This window comes from Dysidea avara, chromosome 7 (assembly GCF_963678975.1).
Source record: "Dysidea avara chromosome 7, odDysAvar1.4, whole genome shotgun sequence".
Classification (NCBI taxonomy): Eukaryota; Metazoa; Porifera; class Demospongiae; order Dictyoceratida; family Dysideidae; genus Dysidea; species Dysidea avara.
Genome location: NC_089278.1, coordinates 14,592,001 through 14,613,266, shown reverse-complemented (window position 1 = coordinate 14,613,266; position 21,266 = coordinate 14,592,001). Strand labels below are relative to the sequence as shown.

The window sequence follows — 21,266 nt, the reverse complement described above, 5'->3', positions numbered from 1 at the left end:
ATAACGGAGAGGCGAGTAGTAGGTGGGACCAGTGGATTGTCCACTTTGATAGTGTGGCTCAGATTAATGGATGGGATGAATCCGCTCGTCTTTTATGGCTCCAAGTAAGGCTGATAGGAAAGGCGCAGACAGCATGGGAATGCCTGAGTCAAGAGGCGAAATCAACATATGAGAAAGCCACGTGCGCATTACGTCAACGTTTTGAGCCTAGTAGCAAGAAGGACTTATACGCAGCGGAATTTCAGGCTAGGAAACGACGGGAGAAGGAATCATGGGGAGACCTAGCCGATGATCTTCGAGCTATCTCAGACCGCGCGTTCCCTGATTTAGAAGATAAGGCCAGAGAGCAGTTATCTCTAGATCGTTTCCTGGGATTGATAGAGAAGCCCACGATTGCGTTAACCGTTCGTCAACGACATCCAAAGAATTTAGACGAAGCCGTGATGTATACACTGGAGGTAGAAACACACTTATCCCTGACGTCCGGACCTACTAACTCAGTAGCAGCTGCTATAACTACTACAAATGGCTGTCATGTCTCAGAAGAAAACCCCGCTACTATAGCAGCAATCCAGATGAGACAAGATAACATGGTGGAGATGTTAAAGTCCCTCACCATACGAATGAAGCAGATGGAGCACACCCTTTCTCAACTGATGGAACGTAGGCCAGTTCCACCCAAGCAGAATCAGACAGCTATGAACCGGCCCCAGGAGCCTATTATTTGCCGGAAGTGTGGCAAAGAGGGCCATTTTGCCAAGGGTTGCGCTGCCACCTATGGTCAGCGTAAGCAGGGAAAATAGAAGCCCCCAGTGCCGAGGGTCAGGCACGTGGGGGCGATCACCACCAACAGACCCAATCATCAACAAGTGAACTTAATTCTAATGACTGTAACTCACATATGCAAGTTGTAAACAATGTGTCAAATAATTGTAAAATTAATGCTATTGATCTGTTGGCAGTAAATCCTGCCAAAGCATACCATGTGATTGGGGTGGTTTCAGGGGTAAGAGTGCAGTTTATGCTAGACACAGGGGCATCAGTAAGCCTGCTCAGCAGGGATGCGTGGGAACAGGTATCTAAGGGTATAGACATAAATGCAAATACTCTAGAACCATGGACTGGTCCACAGTTGACAGGTGTTGAAGGTAGCCCTATCATAATCCATGGTGCTGCAGCAATAGACATCACACTAGCCGGTGAGGTGCTTAGGGCAGATATTTTAGTGGCCAGTGGATTAAGCACTCAAGCCATACTAGGGTTAGATTTTTTACAGAGTGTCAAGTGTGTGATTAACACTGAGCAAAAGGTGCTGCACAGAGGAGGCTGGACACGGCACACGTGAGCGCATCTGTTTCAATGTAAAAAGCAATCGAGCTTCTAATGAAGTTTCTAAGTACACCACTCGAAAATGCAATCAATTTCTTCTCCGTTCGAACAATCTACCCCAATCTACCCCACCCTTTAAAGTAGTAAATTCCTCGTTCAACTTAAGTGTATCACGTGAGAAAGCAGCGCGGGAATGTAATGGATGGTCAGGATTGCGCGAGAGCATGTACTCCGGAAAATTCTACTCAGAAGCGTGCAAGAAGTTCCCCAACGCTGCAAACACCTCATAGAGAGCCAAAGCGGATTCCTCTTAGACAGCAGGACCAGAATAGGAACAGTTTGTCGCCACGTGTTTTATCACAAACCTTTAGAAACAGGTCGAATCATATTCATAATCCTAAACCAAAGGAGAGATGGACTGATTCCGAATTAAGAGCACTGACTGATTTTGTGCTGTTTCATTGTGAAGGTAATGCATGGCCAGCTCACAAGCGTGAAGATTTCTGGGGAAGTGCCAGTGAATTTGTGCAAGCTAGATCAGGCCTGAGCACGTGCAGAACTGGTAAGTATATATTAGCCGTGTTAAAATTTTAAGTACAGTTACTTTTTAGCACAAGCTTGCCGATTCCAAGTAGTTGGAGGCTTATCCAAAAAGTACAAGACGCCAAAAGAGGCAGAGGCCGACTTTTGTGGACAGGATTCTACTGCACGTGTGACACCTGTGAATGAGCCCATGCGTAGTGCACAAAATTCACCTGCACCTGATACAGGAAATGAAAATCCACCCACATTTGCTGATCTGTTTAGCAGCCTACCAGAGGATACTCAACTACAAACACTCTCTGGGCTTTTCTCTTCATATCTGTTATCTTGTCATGACCTGCAAGTTCCTGATGATTTCCTGTGCCATTCAGCAAATGCCATGTTACAGTTAAGGCTAAATAAATGTACAAACGTTTTGTACAACTTAGCTAAAGGAATGGGGACACTAAGGGAAGATAACACCGACTCGAAATTTCCCATGAAACGTATGCCTATGGGCTTAGTTGAGTATGCTGCCAGCTTTTTTGCTTGCGATGACCTACGAGAGGTAATTTTCTGTAAGGAAATAAGGCTGTTAATCTCTTTTCACACCCAGATATCTTGTCCTCCTGATTACCGGTCATGGCAGCAAAGCATGTACTGCCAATTTGGACAGAAGTGGACAAAATTACTCCGGGGGCCCATGTGGAGTGTAGTGTTTTCTGGACAATCATCAGAAGAGGCAGAAAACAACTCACATAGTCAAAGCACTATGAAAGTAAAGAGCTGGATTTGATTGCACAAATTAAAAATTATTATGCTGTAGGCATTAGTCAACATTCCAGCCCTGTCGGATAGAACAATGCGCCGTGACATCGAATCAAGTAACATACATTTGAATTCACAAATCCAGGTAATTTTTCTTAACATTGTTTATCATCTCTCATCCCAACATTATAGATTTCTGTTCTTGATGAAGCTGCCAGGTCGAGCCCTGAGGCATGGTGGTGGCTAAAAGCTGATGGGTGTGACATCACCAAAGGCCTTAAAGAATCTGTGAAGCAACAGTGGAGTGGTGATGTTGATCTAAATGATGGCTGTTTGCAGCAGCAGTTTAAGGGTTATAAGCAACGATTGGAGGAGGCCGATAAGGTTGGTCTACAAAAGGATAGAGCTGGGGAAGATCTAGATCGCACCTTGCAAGATTTAGTGAAGGACTTGGACTTCATTTATTCAGGTATACATACACTACATTTATACATGCATAGTGAACTAAATGGATTGTTTTAGAATTGAAGCAGTCAAATGATACTTACTCAGAGAAGTTGCAGTCCAATAAGTACATTGAAAAAGACCTCATCAACTTGAGCTGGAAGATAAAGGAACTTGGGGACTTAAATGAAATGGGAAGATCCTTGCATACAGAAGTTAATTTATTGTATAGCAGATTGGAAGCTGGTCAGTGCTTTTGGGAGCAAGAAAACATTCCTAGACTCTTGACAGATATTCGGAAGAAGTTACGTTCCTTTATTAAAGGAATAACACGCCACCAAAGTACTGCAGCAACCCATATTTTGGTTTTCATGATTAGCCAAGAGATGCGAAGAACAAAACCATATGCGATACCAGTTCAGTGTATACCATACAAGGGCTTGTCTGATTTAAAAGTTCGTGAGCTCTCCAACAGGATTATTGAAGAAATGACTAAGAGGAAGATGAAGGTGGCAGGTGAACTACAGTGTGGGTATTTCTTCATGCCACTTATTTTAAATTTATTAGGATTCACTACAGATGGCGAGTGGAATTCTCTACGGAGTAAAGGGAATACTCGTCCATTGTCTGTGTTTCAAGTCCTTAGTGATGCCAGAAGAAAGTATTCGCGTACAGGGCTACAGACAATGATTGGAATGTTGAGTCCATTGTGTAAGCTAAATTTAATTCAATTATTTAGTATATCTTTGTATGTTGATTTTACAATTAGGTAATGCTGACGGAGTTGTTACAGCACGTGTTCATAATGATGCTGTGCATACAGACCTACTCAATCAAATTCATGGGTGGATTACGGCAGGTGCAAAACAAGATGATGTAATTGAGCGACTCAGGTTAAAGACCGTGCCTACAGGCTATAATGTTCATACCTGGATACAAGGTATGTACATCTTAAAATCTATATGCTTGAAATGGTATTTACTGTTGCAGGTAAAGATGAGACGCAAGTAGACAAGTTGAGATCCATTTTGGCCCAGTTGGAATATAAGCACCAAATAGATCTGTGGCACTCCAAAGGAATTCCTTTCAAAGATTATTTGTATGTTCCGGAAGTACATCCAATCACGGGACTTCAGTTTTGTGAACGAGAGGATGAAGCTCACATATTGAAGGTACGTGATAGTTCCACAATTTCTAATGTGCTAAAGCACCTATGTATAGGATTGTCAATAATAGCTCCTTAGGGTTAGTGTTTGGCTGAGAAATTTATATGCTTTATAATGAGCAGCCAGCTTTTGTTATTGAGATAATGCATATATTTTTAAATCCATGTAGCGCATTGGACACAGTCTTAGAACCGGAGGACATGCTGACATAGAGTTAGAAAGGTTTCAGGAAGCTTTACATGACTCGTCTGCTGGGCTGACTTACACAGCTCTATCAGGTGTCCGTAAACAATCTGTAGAGGACGTAGAGAGACTGTTTAGCAAGTCTTTAGTGAAATGGATGGAGGAGAAGGAATACAATGCAGAGGCCCAACATCTTAGGATTGTCTGTAACTGGAGACGTGCTTGTGATGAAAGGGGGCTTACAAGGGTACAACGTAGTGAATTTAACAACGATTTTCTGAATTACCTGCTTGATGATTTAATGCCTTGGCACAAAGAAGAGAAACTAAGAGATTTTAGTTTACTGGAAGTTAACAGGTATATTACATGCAGCTTGGTATGTTTATGACAATGTATTTCTGGTGTTTAGAAGCATTGCGGGTGTGAGAGGGTTCAGTAGGGAGACAATAATTGCACTTGCTGCTAACATTGAATCTCGTGAGTGGAGGTGTAAATACCTTGCTGCTAACAATGAACCACCCGAGCACCCCAGGGCAAGTACAACCGATGACGTGGAGTGTTTCTTTAGTGTTTTGCGGGATAGTGTGGGAAAAGATTTCACACTGAAAGAGGTGAATAGCATTGCATCTTATACACTAACTCATGCTTTATCATGCAGGTTCAATTTGGCTGGAGAAGAGTTGTACATGAGTTTGCTAAAAGGCTTGATCCAGAATTGCCTTTTTATTACTACACGTCATCTCGAAGTCGTTTTTATGAGGGAGAAATGCCTGATTTTGATACGAAAGGAAACAAAAGTTCCAAGCCAAAGCGTATACCTCAGTATGAATTGCTCGGATCTAACAATAGAGTTACACTTTCTGTCCGTAAATCTACTTCAATCAGAACCTCCTTTCACAATTTACCAGTCAAGCTACCACCACCACCTGGCACGGTTTATCAATTAACAGATGAGCATTCATATTCAATTCATAAGAAATAACTCAGAAATAATTACAATTATTGACTAGCACTACTACATTGTACAACAACTCGGGACCATGTTCCATTTTTTGTAATAATAATTCCAGCATACAAGCCTGGAGTTTTATACAGTTTGAATCTAATCCAATCAAAGTATATCTTAAGAATTTTATTGTGATCCATAGCGTGGTGCACATCAGGAAGAGCTTCTGACACAACATATCCAATCCGTTCCCAATCCTTATCAACCTTGCACATAAATGCAATGGAACGGGAATCAATATTATTGCTGGGCTCCTTTTGAAGCTTAACAGGAACTGTGTGACCATCCTTTAACTTCTGCTTGGCCAATCCCAGTAACTCTTGGTAACGATGTTCTTTTGTTGCCCCTATGCACTTGAACACCACTGAATGGGTAATAAAGGAATTAGTGAGATCCTCTTCATCACTGAGAGAGTCTAATCCTTGATCCTCGACAACAATATCTGACCCTTCATCACTGGGTTCTTCGCGATCAAAATCAAACCACTCCCAATTCCACATCACGAAAATCTTATTATCACAGAACAATGTGTATTGAGACAGATCAACAGCTTTACTAAAATCTTCTTCCTGTGAAATTAAAAAAAAACAAACAATAAACTGAACAAATTTTTATTAATTTCAACTATTAAGCTATTTGAATATTGTAATACAACATTCAGTTCAAGTTAAGCTGCACATGTGGCGTTCTCACATACATACACAATCATAAACATACGCAATTACAGCCACAATCGCGTACGTCTATTAAGAAGGCGTTATCAAAGCTAACAGGGAGCCGGGCCACTGCAGGGAGAGGGTGATCCAACAAATCAGTGTCGTGAGCAAAACCGTCGAAGTAGTGTACAGTACCATCATCCTGATCCTCCCAACATAATTTGATTTCCCTTAATACAGGAAAGTTGGGAACAACGTATTGAAACGAGTTCCCCTTCGCGAGTACATCGACGTAGGCGTACTGCGCCATTTTGGTATGCAAACTATGCAATTAAAGGGATTATTTTTGGTAGCGCTTATATCGTGTCCAACCTCCTCTGGGTGCTGCACATAGCAGGGAAAGCCATACCACTGTTACAGGGCACTGATCAACATGATGCACTTGTGTCTACTGTTAGAGTCCAAGAGACCATCAACATCCCACCGTTTAGCAAGCTACAATTGCAGGTAGCCACCACAGACATTATCAGTAGCTCTGCCGACTGGTTACTAGAAGCTTTGCCACTTAAGGATACTGTCATGGTTGCTACAGCCGTGGTAACACCCCATAATGATGGCCACAATACCACAGTCCCACTGTGATTAGCCAACTTATCAGGAGAAGTTGTCAACATCTACAAAGATTCTAGAATAGGCCAGATTACTCAATTAGATGACTCTATTAAGATTGCTAGTGTGTCACAGAACCTACATACCTCTAGCCTAACTCAAATACCTGAAGCCCCTCCCCACAAACAAGAGCTCTTGTGGAAGATGGTAACTGACAGTGGAGACACACTTACCAGTGCACAACAGACAACACTGTACAGTACCCTACTGGCATTTGCAGATGTGTTCACAGCAGGTGATGATGACCTGGGCCACAGTGATCTGCTTCCACACACAATCCCCACAGGGACAGCCCAACCAATTCGTCAGCCACCAAGAAGGGCGCCACTTTGCCATAGGGAGACTGTACGCAAATTGCTTAATGATATGCTATCCAAAGATGTAATTACACCATCCAAGAGCCCATGGGCTTCACCAGTGGTGTTAGTCCAAAAGAAAGATGGTTCTGTTAGGTTTTGCATAGACTACCGCAAACTGAATGCAGTAACACAGCGAGATGCCTACCCTTTACCTCGCATAGATGAAACACTGGATACTCTGAATGGCTCAAAGTGGTTCAGCACGTTAGACCTCTTAAGCGGATACTGGCAAGTTGAGATGGATCCAAGAGACAGAGAGAGAGAAGACGGCCTTTGCCACACATGAAGGACTATTTGAATTTAAAGTTATGCCCTTTGGCCTTTGCAACGCACCAGCAACATTCCAACGGTTGATGGATTTAGTCCTTGCAGGTATTCAGTGGTCAAAGTGCCTAGTGTATTTGGATGACATCATTGTGCTTGGAAAATCATTTGAGGAGCACCTTCAGCACCTGGTATTAGTCTTGCAGAGATTGCGAGAAGCCAATTTACACCTCAAGCCAGCAAAATGTGTACTTTTTCGAGAGGAGGTTTTGTATTTAGGGCATGTGGTGTCCAGACAAGGCATTGCCACAGATCCAGCTAAAACCAAGAAGGTCTCAGGATGGCCAACACCTACCACCATAAAGGAAGTGCAGCAGTTTTTAGGGCTGGCTTCTTATTACCGCCGTTTTGTCTGCAATTTTGCATCACTAGCCAAACCACTATATAAGTTGACTGAACGAGGACGAACATTTAAGTGGACCAAAGAATGTGCAGAAGCTTTTGCAGCTTTGAAGAATCGCCTGACCACTGCTCCTATCCTTTCCTATCCTGACCACAAAAAGGAATTCATATTGGACACAGATGCCAGCCAAGAAGGCATTGGGGCTGTGCTATCACAGAGACAGGGAGACCAGGAAGTGGTTATTGCTTATGCCAGCCGCTCTCTATCAAAGAGTGAACGGAAGTACTGCGTGACGAGGAAGGAGCTACTCTCAGCTGTGACTTTCATTCACCACTTCCGACCCTATTTGCTAGGGCACCAGTTTATACTTCGTACTGATCATGGATCACTAATATGGTTGCAAAACTTTAAAGAGCCTGAAGGTCAGCTGGCTAGATGGGTGAAACAATTGCAAGAGTACAATTTTGAAATAGTACACCGCCCAGGCAGGAGACATACTAATGCAGACGCCATGTCACGCCATCCATGTAGTCAGTGCCAACGGCCAGAATCAGAGTGCACTACTAGTGAGCCTGAGATACAAGTTGCAACAACATTATTAACACCTGAGAGAGAACTGTCCACCACCGATCTTGAGTTAAGATACAGGATGAAATCATTGGCCCTGTTTTAACAGCAAAAGAAAAAGGAGATAAATTGCTTCCTGATGAGTTGAAGCGCCTCCCCAGAGAAGTCACAACGCTCTCACAACAGTGGGAGCAGCTTACTATCCAGCATGGAGTGCTCTACAGGAAATATGAGAATACACAGGGCAGCCAGTTACACCTGCAATTGGTAGTTCCTACTGAGCAGCAGAGCTCAATACTGGATGAAATACATGGAGGAAGGATGGCAGGACACTTGGGTGAAGATAGAACTTTTAAGAAGCTTCAAGAGCGTTTCTACTGGCCAGGGTATTCTCAAAGTGTCAAAGAGTGGTGTCAAATTGCCCTCACTGAGCAGCCAGGAAAAAGCCAAACCAGAAGCAAAGACCACCACTACAAAAGGTGGAGAGAGGATACCCACTCCAAATGATTGCTGCAGACATTGTGGGCCCCCTACCTAAAAGTAGCACAGGTAATAAATATATCCTGGTAGTATCCGATTATTTTACTAAATGAGCAGAGGCTTATGGAATCCCAAATCAGGAGGCTAAAACCGTTGCGAATAAACTTATCGACAACATGTTCTGCCGCTTTGGAGTACCAGAACAATTTCACACTGATATGGGGGCACAATTTGAGTCCATTTTAGTAAAGGAAATCAGTAAACTACTAGACATCAAGAAAACCCATACAACAGCCTATCATCCACAAGGTGATGGCCAGGTGGAGAGACTTAACAGGACCATAATTGCGATGCTAGCCACGATGATTGATGAATATGGAGATGACTGGGAAACTCACCTAGCAAAAGTGTGTTTTGCATACAATACATCAGAACATGCCACCACTGGGTTTTCCCCATTCTATTTAATGTTTGGGCGAAAAGCAAAAATCCCACTAGACATCATCTATGGCGACCCTGCCTCAGCAACCACAACACCTCCAGAGTACATACAAAACCTTCGATCTTCACTAGAACACAGCTACATAAATGTGCGAAAGCATTCACTGGGAGCTGCTTGCCGACAGAAAGAAAATTATGACAGCAGAGTTCATGGGAGAGCTTATGAAAAAGGAGATTTGGTATGGCTTTGTACACCGATGGTAGGCAAAAAGAAGTCAAAAAAGTTACATTGTCCGTGGACTGGTCCTTACAAAGTGGTTAAGAAACTTTCAGATCAGGTGTACAGGATACAACACACACAAAACAGGAAGCGACAAGTGGTACACTTTGAGCGGCTAAAACCCTGCTCACCAGACATGAGACCAAGGCCTCAAACCAGTACCAGCAACAATTTCCAAGACAATGCCCAAATGAATGAGGACACAGCATTGGAAAATTCTACTGTTGTACCACCGGGAACTGTACTGCAACTAGTTGACCAAGATGATGATGTGACAGAACAGAACAATGCTCCTATTGTGTTAAACAACCAGGCAGATAATTCAGTTCAGCAATCTAATAAAATGAGACATCGGTATCCACAGAGAGAGAATCGTCAAAGACCACTTCAATACCGAGATGACTGACATGAGACATGTCCTTATAAAGAAGGGGCATGTGTAGTGGAGTAACAGAACGTGCACACACTGACAAACATAGCTAAGTAATTCTTTGTATAGGTATCAACACATATAGTGAAAACAGTGTACATGTATGTCTTCTTGACCTTTGAGTCAGTTGTGATATTGAGAAGTATTGTGCGTGCTCTTATATTGCTGTTATCATCCTATCCTGTGTAATCGCTGTAACAACCCATCCTCCGGGCCAGAGTTGCTGGCGGTCAACCTCACTACACTAGGTAGCCTCGAACCTGCAGCCATCCAATTTACACTCGAACGTTTACAGGAGTCTACCAGGTGGTCAGGATGTTTTCTCCTTGTTATTTTCATTTAATTATATCCATAGGAATTCTAGAGAGTAACTTATTATCTCTAAGTACCCCAAGTAGAACCAAATGGACACTAGTTTATTTATTAATGCTTTACAGCACAATTAAAACAATACAAGAAACACTTCTACAATCAATTCAGTCACTATATATATATACAGAAATTGCAGACAATTCTAATGGTAGTCAGTACCAGCAAGAGTTAATAATAGTAGGGAGGGGGAGTATCCAATGCTGAATAGGTCTGTGTTAAATGAGCGCGTAGAGCAGCCCGGATATCACTGTACTTTTTCATATTATTTTCTCAAAGTGTTAATGTGAAAATATTATTTTAGCTGACTGCACGGATCCGATATTTAACGTTATTGGTACTACACAAGCCATACTTGTAGCACATGTCTACTCAGGTACGCGTATCCAATAGCCTCTTGAGTAGTGCGGACGAGAGAAGTGAAAGCGGTCCTTCTCGAGAAGAGCGAAGAGAAGAGTTATTGGCGTGTCCATGAAGATAGTTGAGGGGAGCCTTGCTTTCAACCAACATCGTCAGTAGAAGCATCTCAATAAACGCCTACCATGATGTGGGGAAGAAATACTTGAGTGCGCCTTTACTTGAAACGAGTCACTGTGCTGTCGAAGAACTGACCGAATTTCGAAGCAGTTCATCTAGAGTTGCAGTTCTCCAGTGGATAGTTACATGCTCAACAACAAACAAATACTCATTGTTACCCAGCGAGACACGCACAGACGTCAAGACTTGATAGCTTTCTATTCTGTGATGGGGTGGATCCGGTGCTGCTTGTCTTTCTCACTTCTGAGGTCAGCAATTAGATGTCTGAGGGGTTCTAGATCTTCAAAGGGCTCCTTTGGCCACTCTTTAGGATCAGCACCAATTGACCTCATTCAAGTAGAGTCAAGACTTGAGTCTGGATGATCGTAAACAAGTTGATGTGTTATTTTTGGATTTTGCTAAGGCTTTTGACACTGTGCCCCACCAATGTCTGCTTTTAAAGTTACAGTCTTATGGTATTACTGGTAGAACTCACCACTGGGTATCTCAGTGGCTAACAAAACGAACTCAAAGAGTAGTGATTAATGGAACTGAATCTGACTATGTCCGTGTTAAGGAGTCCCCCAAGGAACCATACTAGGTCCCCTAATGTTTTTGTTATATATATAAATGACATCAGTGAAAACATCTCATCATCCATTTGTCTATTTGTAGATGACTGTATTGTATACCATTCAATCAGTAACAATGACGATACCACTTTATTGCAGAAAGATCTTGATAAAATTTCAAACTGGGCACATGTATGGCAGATGAAATTCATTGTTAGCAAGTGCATGTTACTAAGAGTTACAAGGAATCATTCACCGTTTACAAGTACATATATTTTAAACAATAAAACAATTCAGTTAAGTGACACATATAAGTACCTCAGAGTTCTACTCAACAGTACACTTTCATGGAATGCTCACATAACAAATATCACCAACCAAGCCACTAGAATGCTAAATTTCATCAAAAGAAACCTAGGAAAATGTACCAACAAGGTTAAATCCAAAGCTTATACGTCACTTGTCCGTCCAATCCTGGAATATGCCACCCAAGTTTGGGACCCACACCAGAAATCTTTAATTTACAAAATTGAAATGATACAGAGACGAGCAGCAAGGTGGGTTTTTTCCAACTATGATTTCCATAGTAGTGTTTCATCCATGTTGAAAGATCCTAATTGGTCTACACTTGAAGAAAGATGGAAAGCCAGCAGATTGACACTCTTATCTAGAATTGTTCACTATCAAGAGCCAGCCATACAAATGCTACAATAGTTTTTGCCACAGACCTCCACCACCAGACAATTCCACCAACTACATTTTATATTACCACCATCACACACCCAACATTATCAACAATGCTTTTTTTTTTTTACAGAACTACTAAAGAATGGAATGAGCTGCCACCATCTGGTTATGACAAACTCCTGGACCAACTTTTATAAGTCAATTTATACTATTGAATGTATATCAGCACATTACTGTCTTTCCAATATAATATAATCATAATCAAGACTCCCATTAATTAAGCAGTAACTCTTATTGCACTTTTTTTTCCTCCTTTCTTTGTACGTTTAATTTGTTGTTTCTTTCTTGTAATAATATCATTTGCTGGGCTATCAAACAAAAAAATATATAAAATTCTGTGTATCGATTACTTGTCGGTGGCGGCCTCGTAAAAGCTCTCTTACTCTTTGTTTGTTAACACGTCTGACCAAGAAGCCATTCGTTCTACGCGCTCATTTTACACAGGCCTATTGAGCGTTGGATACTCTCCCTCCCTACTATTATTAACTCTTGGTACCAGTCATGAGGCATTATCAACACCAATGTGGTAGTGGAGAATGAAATGGGACACAAAAGAGCATGCGCAGTTAGCAAAAAGGCATGTCTCAGATGTAAGTGACATCAAACAGTGAAGAAATCAAGTCAATAGCTTAAATCACAGTTAAGATATGCTTGACTGAAGGCATCACTTGTTGGAAGGGTTTGGAGTCACTCTTGGGTTTGATTATGGCTAATCAATACTGCCAAGCTGGCATGAAGGAAAAGCGAGGCTGGGTTTTGTATGATTTTTGGAAAGGAAAATCCAACCCTACTATACAGTACTACCATATAGTATGATAAATATGGCCAGGAGTTGATGCCGTACCGTGCAACCACAGGTTTCTCATGCAGAAATTCAAACCAAAACTGATTATGCATAAATGTTCAGGTTTAGGATGCATGATCTTTTTATTACACTCACCACAAAGAGCATTCAGCCAAAGTATCTGGTGAGAACATTTGAAAGTGTAAGTTCAACCACAAGCATTTTGGCATGTTTTTCAAACCCCACTTATTTAGTTAACTGCCACACCTAGTTGTCACAATTGAAAACTGGCCTCCCTAACAACATTTGACAAACTGACTCTACCTGATGCAGTAGTGTCATGTCCTTCAAACATGAAAGTATCCACTTCTTCTCTAATTTCTGTATCTGTCAATCCCTCACCATTTTCATCCTACATTTTATGAGGAGATATAATGGCAGTCTGGACACACAGAGTATTAACAAAATAAAACTGAGACAACAACAGCAATATTCAAATAATACTGGCAACTATATAGTACCTTTGCTGATAAAAGAATGTCTAAAAAATCCACATATTTCTTCGCTGGTTTTGAAGTCTAAAGTGATAGAAAACAATTAGTAACATTACTGCAACTTGCGCTTAGTCACTAGCGGTCAATAGTACAATGCTTTCTAAATTTTTTTTTGTGGTGAAAAATGCTTTAAACGATGCATAACAGATTCAGTACATAAAACATTTCACCAGCCAGCTCAATCTTGAGGACAAATCTCTTGTAAGCACAAATATATCAAAAATTTGTCCCTTGTAAAGTTTCCAATGCCATAGTACCTGGTATTTAAAGTTTCTGTCTCTAACTTCTAAGATTTCAACTTAATTACTGCACATTAACAGCTGATTGTAACATGTCAAAATTTGTAGAAATGCATCTGCTGTATTACCTATCAACAATAAAAACCCAAAAAGCATACTTTGCTAATGATACAGGTAAGGCTTACACTGTTTATATGGCCTCAGAGCAAGGTCTCCATATATAGAGCATTTAATTATTTCTGGTTATTGTATCATACAGTACTATCGTACTGTATAGTAGCGACCACAAAGGTGTGGGCATGGTCCACGAAAAAAATCACCCAAAACCAGCCTCACTTTTCCCAGACAACAATGAGGAAGCATTGGTTAGGTAACAACTAAGCCCAAACAAGCCTTCAGATTGACCTGAAATGTTTCCAAGTTGCTATGGAATTTAAAAAAAATATTATTTAACGGAATTTTCTACTGACTGACTAATGACTCGTTGAGTAACTGACTGATGTCTTCATAACTTGATAACAACTAAGGCTACGGGCTTGATGTTTTCACTGTTCGATGTTGCTTCAGCCTGAGAGGTGCCTTTTGGCATACCCCAGTACGTACAATGCTTCTTCATGGACTTACTCCTGCTTTGTGTCCCATTCATCTTTGCTAACAGTGAAAAGTGTCAATTTAGCAGTAGCACGTGATGGCTTTCCTTCATAATGGAATTTTTTATAGTGGCTACTTTGATTGCAGAAGTGCTTTTCGAACAGTTCTTGATTCATAATTCTGTGAAATGGGTTGCATGAACATAGCTGACAATGAAGCATAATGGATACTTCACTTTTCAGACGATAATTGATATAGCTGGGGCGCATGGCACCATGTCTTTTGATGTGGTATGCATGGGTTTACCAGTCATAATAATTTTATTTTACAAAAAGTTAACAAACAAGTACACAAATTTTTTTGAAATTTTCGACTAGAATAGGGACCATAGCACATCAATAAAAGTACTGAAACAAGCTGGAGTAGAGCACAATATTAAAACAATAAGAAATGTTATAACCCTACTGTGCTCTGGAATGTACAGTAGGGATACAATACTTCTTATTGTTACTGTGGTTTAATATTGTGCACTACTCCAGCTTGTTTCAGTAATTTTTATCAATGTGCTATGGTCCTTACTCTAGTTTAAAATTACAAATTTTTGTGTACTTGTATATCTCACACAACACACACACACACACACACACACACACACACACACACACACACACACACACACACACACACACACACACACACACACGTTTTAGAAGTGGTGGGTGGGCCAAACTAAAAGTATGACAAAGCAGAACAACAACATCATACAGTACAGTGGTACTGTGTAGTACGGATCATGGAGGTTTGTATTTTCTTGCTGCAAGAATATCACCGAAAACCAGCCTCACTTTTCTTTCATAACAGCTTGATAATATTTATTAGGCAAAACCAAGCCCAAAAATGTCTTCAGAGTGACCCCAAACCCTTTCAACAAGTTCTATGAAATTTTAAATTTTTTAAAACTGCCTGACTAACTGACTGACTGACGGACTGATGCCTCCAGCCATGTATAACTTGACTATGTATATAAAGCTACGTACAGTCTTGATCTCTTCACTGCTTGACATCACTTCGGCCCAAGATGAATCTTTTCACCAATTGTAACAGCTACAATACATGTATCATGGACAGGATATTTGATAAGGCAATATGGCGCTCCATTGGTCCAGTGTGTACACAAAACGACCCACACAACTCATGGCTTCTGCTCCAATTTTCTCAGAACTAGTTCAGCTTTGTGACTAATACACATTAAACTCAAGCTGACTGTCCCAGCGGTATACTACTGGTGGAGCAGTAGATGTCAGGGTTGGGCCAGTTTGGCTCAGAGTAAAATACTTATCAAAAATGCTGATTGTGGACCTCCTTCTGTCCTCCTTTATGATCCCATTTCTTTCTTCCCCACCACATAGGTGTTGATTGATAAGCATGACTTCAGTGGTTCATTTTCTGTAGTGTGACTGGATCAATTCCAAAGGTGCTTCTCATGCAGTTCTTTGCTTGTAATGCTGTATAACAGGTGGAACATAGCTGAACTAAAGTGAAATGGCCAGTTTACAATTAATAGTCAGGGCACGTGTTCCGTAATTTCCATAATGACAACAAGTTTTTCATGAACCATTTAGTTGTTAATAAAGGATGATAATGAAGCCAAGTTACCAGGTATGGTTACAACATATATAAAGGAATGTTATTTCTACTCAACCTTCAAAACCAGCCAAAACTTTCAAAACTCACGTAAACGATTGTATTCCGCTGCATTATACCCATACTTGTTAGTTTTAGCTCGATATCTTCTTCCTGAATCACACAAACAATCAATCTTTATTTGTCACCCAATATCACCTGTACTTGAAAACATTAGAGTCCCCCAAACAGAGGTCGCCATTTTTTGCTTTGACGTCATTATGGAAAAGGCTTATTTAGTTGTGATGTTATAACATTATGTACATGCAGTAACACAAATAAATCATCTACCTTCAACAATTCTTCTCTTCTCTGTACTATCACTCCTTCTGAGAATTTATGAACAACATCAGAATAGTGGAGGAACTGACGACCAGCAGGAGTATTGAAGTACATCCAGTCAAAGACATACAGTGGATTACTACATGTGTCCAATATTAAAGAGGTATTAACACAACATATTCTGTACTTTCACATTTTCAAGACATTGTCTGCATTACAGGGCTGTGTACATAGTAAAGCAAATTGGCGTGTAAACCCTATTAACAAGTGATAAGGGGTACTCATATTGATGTGTAACTGCTGCAATGAGACTATTATCTATTACTTTAAATGGGAGGATCAAGTGCTGAAGTGTGCTTTATTTATCAACACAGTAGCAAGGATTCTGCACAGAATACAATTATGTGAAAGATACAGTACAGTTATGAATAACCCCACTTGGGCACACAAGAGACTAGTTCCATCAGCATATTCTACAGCATCGCTCTAATTGCTTGCACTCCACGAGACGATGTTGCATTTGAGTGGTAGTGTACATTCAGTGTAGCAATATCTACAACCATTCGCATAAATTTTACGTGCAGAAAGAAAAACTTAAGACCAGTCCTGTACAACTAACCTGTTTGTCTAAAACTATAGTTATATGTGTGATAGTTTAAACTGAAGCAGTTTGAGTAGAGTATTCAAAACAAATTCCAGAAAGAAGACAATATAATTATCACTTGAAGCATAGCCTTTGCATGTGTGCATGAAAAACAAAGCACTTGTATATCTCAAGACTAACACAGCAACCAGATTCTGTATTTCCCCCTTGTGCTGTATTATACACATATGTGGTAGTGGTGCAATAAGCCCAATGCAGTGTATCACATGATTAATTTGGTCTTAAAGTAGCTAGAAAGTCTAGGATTCTTCAGCTGATAAATAACCCCTCAGGAATGATGTAATAATTACTGAGGCAGAGCTGAGATGATTACTACATCAATCCTAAGGGATGTTTATCCATTGAAGAATCCTAGTACCACATGTCTTAGATATTTAGACAACGACATGTTTGACTGGAATTTTGTTAGGCAGTAGCGTAGCTACCATTGAGGCAACCGAGGCAGCTACCTCAGTAAAAATTCTCAACAACAGGCTGAGCAGACCTGAGTTTAGGCACTCCTGATTTTCTACTCAAACATTTATACTAGACGACATTACTGTAATTCAAGTAGCTGAAAAGTGGTCCAGCACTGTGTCACCATAGGTGTAGGCTCTGGCCCTACTTAGTACTACCTATAAATTGTAGATACTCTAATAGAGCAGTCGTCGTAATATACTCTAATAGAGCATTCAGCACAGATTAGCGACCGTACTCATTACATTGCTTGGTCTGAATCATTTACATTTATTATTGAATTACTTTTCAAAAATTCCAATGAGTCAACTACATGGCATTGCATTGAACTAATTGATCATGCAAATCAGTAACAATAAAAAATAGCCTCCACATGTCAATTTAAAGCATATATTTTCAAAATTTTCCTTGAAGGAGCATGCCCCCAGCGTTCCTAGCTTGACATGCTTAGCACATGCAGTTGAGCATCGCATGAAAGAGATAATCTCTGACTTAAACATCACATCAGATCATTAACAAATATAATGTGCATGACTATGACCTTCTTCGCAGTCCATGGATGGCCTGACCACTCAAACTATCTCTGGAGTAATTCAGTTTTTGTGCCAGTTGAATGCAATTAAACTAGTTTAATAATTGAAGCATGTTATACTGTAACATTAACTAAGCTGGAGCATTACTTATGACATGTAAAAAAATGCTCAGAGTCTTCTGAAACAGTTTCTTCCATCCAACCAGAGAGTCAACTTGCAAATGTTGTACCACCCATACTTGAAAGTATTTGTGAATAATTTGAGTCAGAAGCAGGCCCTTTCAATTAGGTCAATGTATAAACTTAGCTACGCCACTGTTAGGAACGCACAAAAGTATGCAATTTTATTTGTCAAAATTTGTGGCTAGGTGTCTTACCCAGCAAGACACCTTCGTACAGGTCTCTTACAAGAATAAAACCCCTGCATACTTTGCAAATATTACATATGCTGTTGTCCAAATATATATATACATAAATATATATATACATATATATATATATATATATATATATATATATATATGCATGTACTTAGGAACCTTTGTCCAAAGTACCCATGTATCATACATATTTCAGGGTGTACTTTTCAAGAGTTCTACTGTACTAAAGGATTTCTCCTAACATTAAAATACAAGTGATAAGGACACATCACCATTCTGTGACTATAAATGTACGATTAACTTACTACGCTCTAGCAAGAAATAAATCTGTTAATCGTTTAACAGCCTTCAAGTAATCCATTCCATCCCTGTAATACACAATGTGATGTAGTCAGTCATTACACTAAACAATACATACAATATAATACATAGTGGTAAGAACTAGTACAGGTTCTGCTGCATATTCCTGAACCAAGTTAGGCATATTAGAAGCCATTCTGAGTTACAATGGTTGTTTTTGATGCTTGACTGAAATGTGCAGTCAGTAGCTTTAAATGCATACACAATTATATTTTATTATTCATGAATGGCTGAAACCAATGCTCAGACACCTGTTAAGGATTTTAATGTACACATAATACTCAAATACTAGTTAAGACCATCAATGTCAGTCGCTGTCATCCCAACTGTCACTAAAAATACAACAATGAAGACCGGAGTTTGGTTTAAGGTATGTATTGTACTTTGAAAATGTACATGGTATGTGTGTTCATCATTACTGTCACTTGGAAATATTGCATACAACTTACTGTCAACATAAAACATGTCACATATGAAACTATAGGTATGGATATTTCTGAAAACCAGATTATTATCACTAAAGAGTATCAGCCCTAGTATTTAAATAAGAGTATTTGAATTTTTTACTCCTAATTTTTAGAGACTATAATTACACTCATAATGTGATATTCTAACTATTAGCATCAAACTTAATAAGTGATAAATTTCAGAAAGACTTACTTCTTCTCCAGACAGTTACTATTACTGGAGTACATACACCTCAACAATACATCTAGTGTATATGAGTGTAGGTATTCAGTGATCTCCACTGACTCTCCACTATCAGCTAATCCACTCCATATCTCCTATTGGTTCACACTATACACACTCTACCATTATACAAAGTATATTAACACACCACCAACTTGTAGGACACTTCATTGTATACTGGTATGTACTGTTTGAGTATGTCAAAGTGAAAAGCTGGAGTGAGCATTTTACGATGTCTTATCCACTTTGCTCCACTAGTGGTCAACAGTCCATCACCTAAAATAACTGTATCAGTAGTTCACATGAAGTAAGAAGTAAGACTTACCAATCCACTTGTATAAAAATCCATAAATGGTTGGTTTAGGGTCTGTTGAAGAACAATAATATTATGCTGTTTATAAAACATTACAGTAGTACTGGTTAGTAGGATTCCCCCTCCTAAAGTGACATCATATGTGATGAAAATCATTTTAAGGGATAGCCTTATTTTATAATCATTGAAAACAAGAAAACATGGCTGGATATTCAATTTTAAAATAAAATTGAATTTAGTCTGCCTGCCGGACCATAGTCGCAAGACTAGAGGCAATGCATGGCTACCATTTTACAGCACAATAATAACAACACCAGTGGCACATGCCTTTTCTGGTTCTGACAAGGCCTTTTCTCTTTTTAAATACACGGTGTCTTTTTCATGCAAGGAAACCATACCAACACTTTCCTTAAAGGAGTGCATTTAGAAGCCACAAAACTATTTGAAGCACATTAGCAACTGAAAGTGGAGTAGATACATGTAGCTGCACTTATAAAACGATCACATGGACAGACCACACCACACAAATGATCAGTATATGCCGCCACAGTCTCAACAATCAGAGCATATCATGATCATATACCTTTAAGATTTAGCTGCAGTAAGGTGCTATGTAGTGTTGTTGTAGAGAACTAGACATGGTATACCATGCCCCTCAAATATAATTGCATAACTCAATCAGGTAAATCAAGATACTCTAATAAAGCAGTCACAGCCACACATGTACGGTCAGTGTATTAAGAACACCTTGGGATTAACCAAAAGTGTCTTGATTATATTTCGGAAGGCTCCGTTTCCATATCAATATGGAATGAACATAGTTACACACTATTACAGCAATTTGAAGTGTTCATGTGACAAAATAATTAAAATGAAGTCACTTCTGGGATCTAGAGTATATACAGTAAGCTGCCACGTGTTTGTTCAATCTGGCTCTTTATATTGCTGTGACAGTACTTTGACTATCGTCTCCTTGCTCAAGTCATGACCGATTCAACGGAGAAGACGACAACACAATGCTACTTCAAGATCTGTTACAGAAGGTGGCATCATTTCAACAGGATGTTTTCAACCTATAGAAGAATGACAGCAAGAAGCAACAACAGTCTTGCAAGAGGTCTCATGATGGTGACAGTCTAGACAGTCAACCAATCAGTCGTGATGACAATGGCAATAATGATCCCAATCTCGATGAGGGGAGTGAAGCAACCCAAAGCCGGAGATAGAGGATCCCAGCCTGCCTTCCAACACTGGCACACCAGAAAGCTTCTCACTTTCTGAGGAGGGGGAAGCCTTCTTTGAAACCATCTTCACCAAAATGATGGAGTATGCAACTCTGAAGGAAAAAGTGGCAAGATACAGCCTACCAGATTCTAGATGGACCACATTTTGGTCCACAGCTGGATCCAGTGGTAGAGGGTATACTCTCCCAGTGTGTGAAATAACTTTTCAAACTTGTTCTGACATACTATCAGGACATGGTGAAAGTTGAGTGGACATCAAGCAATTTGACTGGACATTTTAACTTTTATTGTTTCTCCTTTCCTGTGTTTCTACTAAGTTACAG

At 40.0% G+C, this 21,266-nt stretch overlaps 3 protein-coding genes across 4 annotated transcripts in view; 1 reads left to right on the top strand and 2 right to left on the bottom strand.

Moving 5' to 3' along the window:
- LOC136260469 (ultra-long-chain fatty acid omega-hydroxylase-like) overlaps nucleotides 1-21,266 on the bottom strand; it is a 53,719-nt gene that overhangs the window by 12,593 nt on the left and 19,860 nt on the right. The window contains exons 3-9 of the mRNA XM_066054203.1: nucleotides 19,712-19,753; nucleotides 19,535-19,662; nucleotides 19,357-19,481; nucleotides 18,642-18,704; nucleotides 16,314-16,443; nucleotides 13,477-13,533; nucleotides 13,280-13,367 (exon numbers count right to left, since the gene is read on the bottom strand). Of these exons, the coding sequence (XP_065910275.1) occupies nucleotides 13,280-13,367; nucleotides 13,477-13,533; nucleotides 16,314-16,443; nucleotides 18,642-18,704; nucleotides 19,357-19,481; nucleotides 19,535-19,662; nucleotides 19,712-19,753 (633 nt within the window). The remainder of the gene's footprint in view (nucleotides 1-13,279; nucleotides 13,368-13,476; nucleotides 13,534-16,313; nucleotides 16,444-18,641; nucleotides 18,705-19,356; nucleotides 19,482-19,534; nucleotides 19,663-19,711; nucleotides 19,754-21,266) is intronic.
- LOC136260771 (uncharacterized) lies at nucleotides 1,341-5,502 on the top strand. 2 transcript variants are annotated; one of them, XM_066054630.1, is made up of 12 exons: nucleotides 1,342-1,891; nucleotides 1,941-2,419; nucleotides 2,468-2,629; nucleotides 2,678-2,764; nucleotides 2,812-3,088; nucleotides 3,142-3,579; nucleotides 3,631-3,774; nucleotides 3,833-4,003; nucleotides 4,054-4,235; nucleotides 4,399-4,769; nucleotides 4,822-5,023; nucleotides 5,071-5,502. In XM_066054630.1, the coding sequence occupies exons 1-12, from the start codon at nucleotides 1,528-1,530 to the stop codon at nucleotides 5,392-5,394; spliced, it is 3,201 nt and encodes a 1,066-aa protein (XP_065910702.1). In that variant the 5' UTR covers nucleotides 1,342-1,527; the 3' UTR covers nucleotides 5,395-5,502. The 2 variants fall into 2 exon arrangements, with proteins under 2 accessions (XP_065910701.1, XP_065910702.1); XM_066054629.1 differs by having other exon boundaries at nucleotides 1,341-1,891; nucleotides 1,941-2,629.
- Nucleotides 5,366-6,399, bottom strand: LOC136260772 (uncharacterized). Its single transcript, XM_066054631.1, has 2 exons — nucleotides 6,160-6,399; nucleotides 5,366-5,987 (listed from the first exon to the last, which is right to left on the bottom strand). Exons 1-2 carry the CDS (start codon nucleotides 6,382-6,384, stop codon nucleotides 5,412-5,414), a joined length of 801 nt encoding a protein of 266 aa, XP_065910703.1. The 5' UTR covers nucleotides 6,385-6,399; the 3' UTR covers nucleotides 5,366-5,411.

Coding starts and splice junctions, on each gene's coding strand:
- LOC136260771 (XM_066054629.1), top strand. CDS start 1,528: ATGGATGGTCAGGATTGCGCGAGAGCATGTACTCCGGAAAATTCTACT. Junction 1,892..1,940: donor CCTGAGCACGTGCAGAACTG/GTAAGTATATAT, acceptor GTTACTTTTTAG/CACAAGCTTGCCGATTCCAA. Junction 3,580..3,630: donor GAGGAAGATGAAGGTGGCAG/GTGAACTACAGT, acceptor TAAATTTATTAG/GATTCACTACAGATGGCGAG.
- LOC136260772 (XM_066054631.1), bottom strand. CDS start 6,384: ATGGCGCAGTACGCCTACGTCGATGTACTCGCGAAGGGGAACTCGTTT. Junction 5,988..6,159: donor ATAACGCCTTCTTAATAGAC/GTACGCGATTGT, acceptor TTAATTTCACAG/GAAGAAGATTTTAGTAAAGC.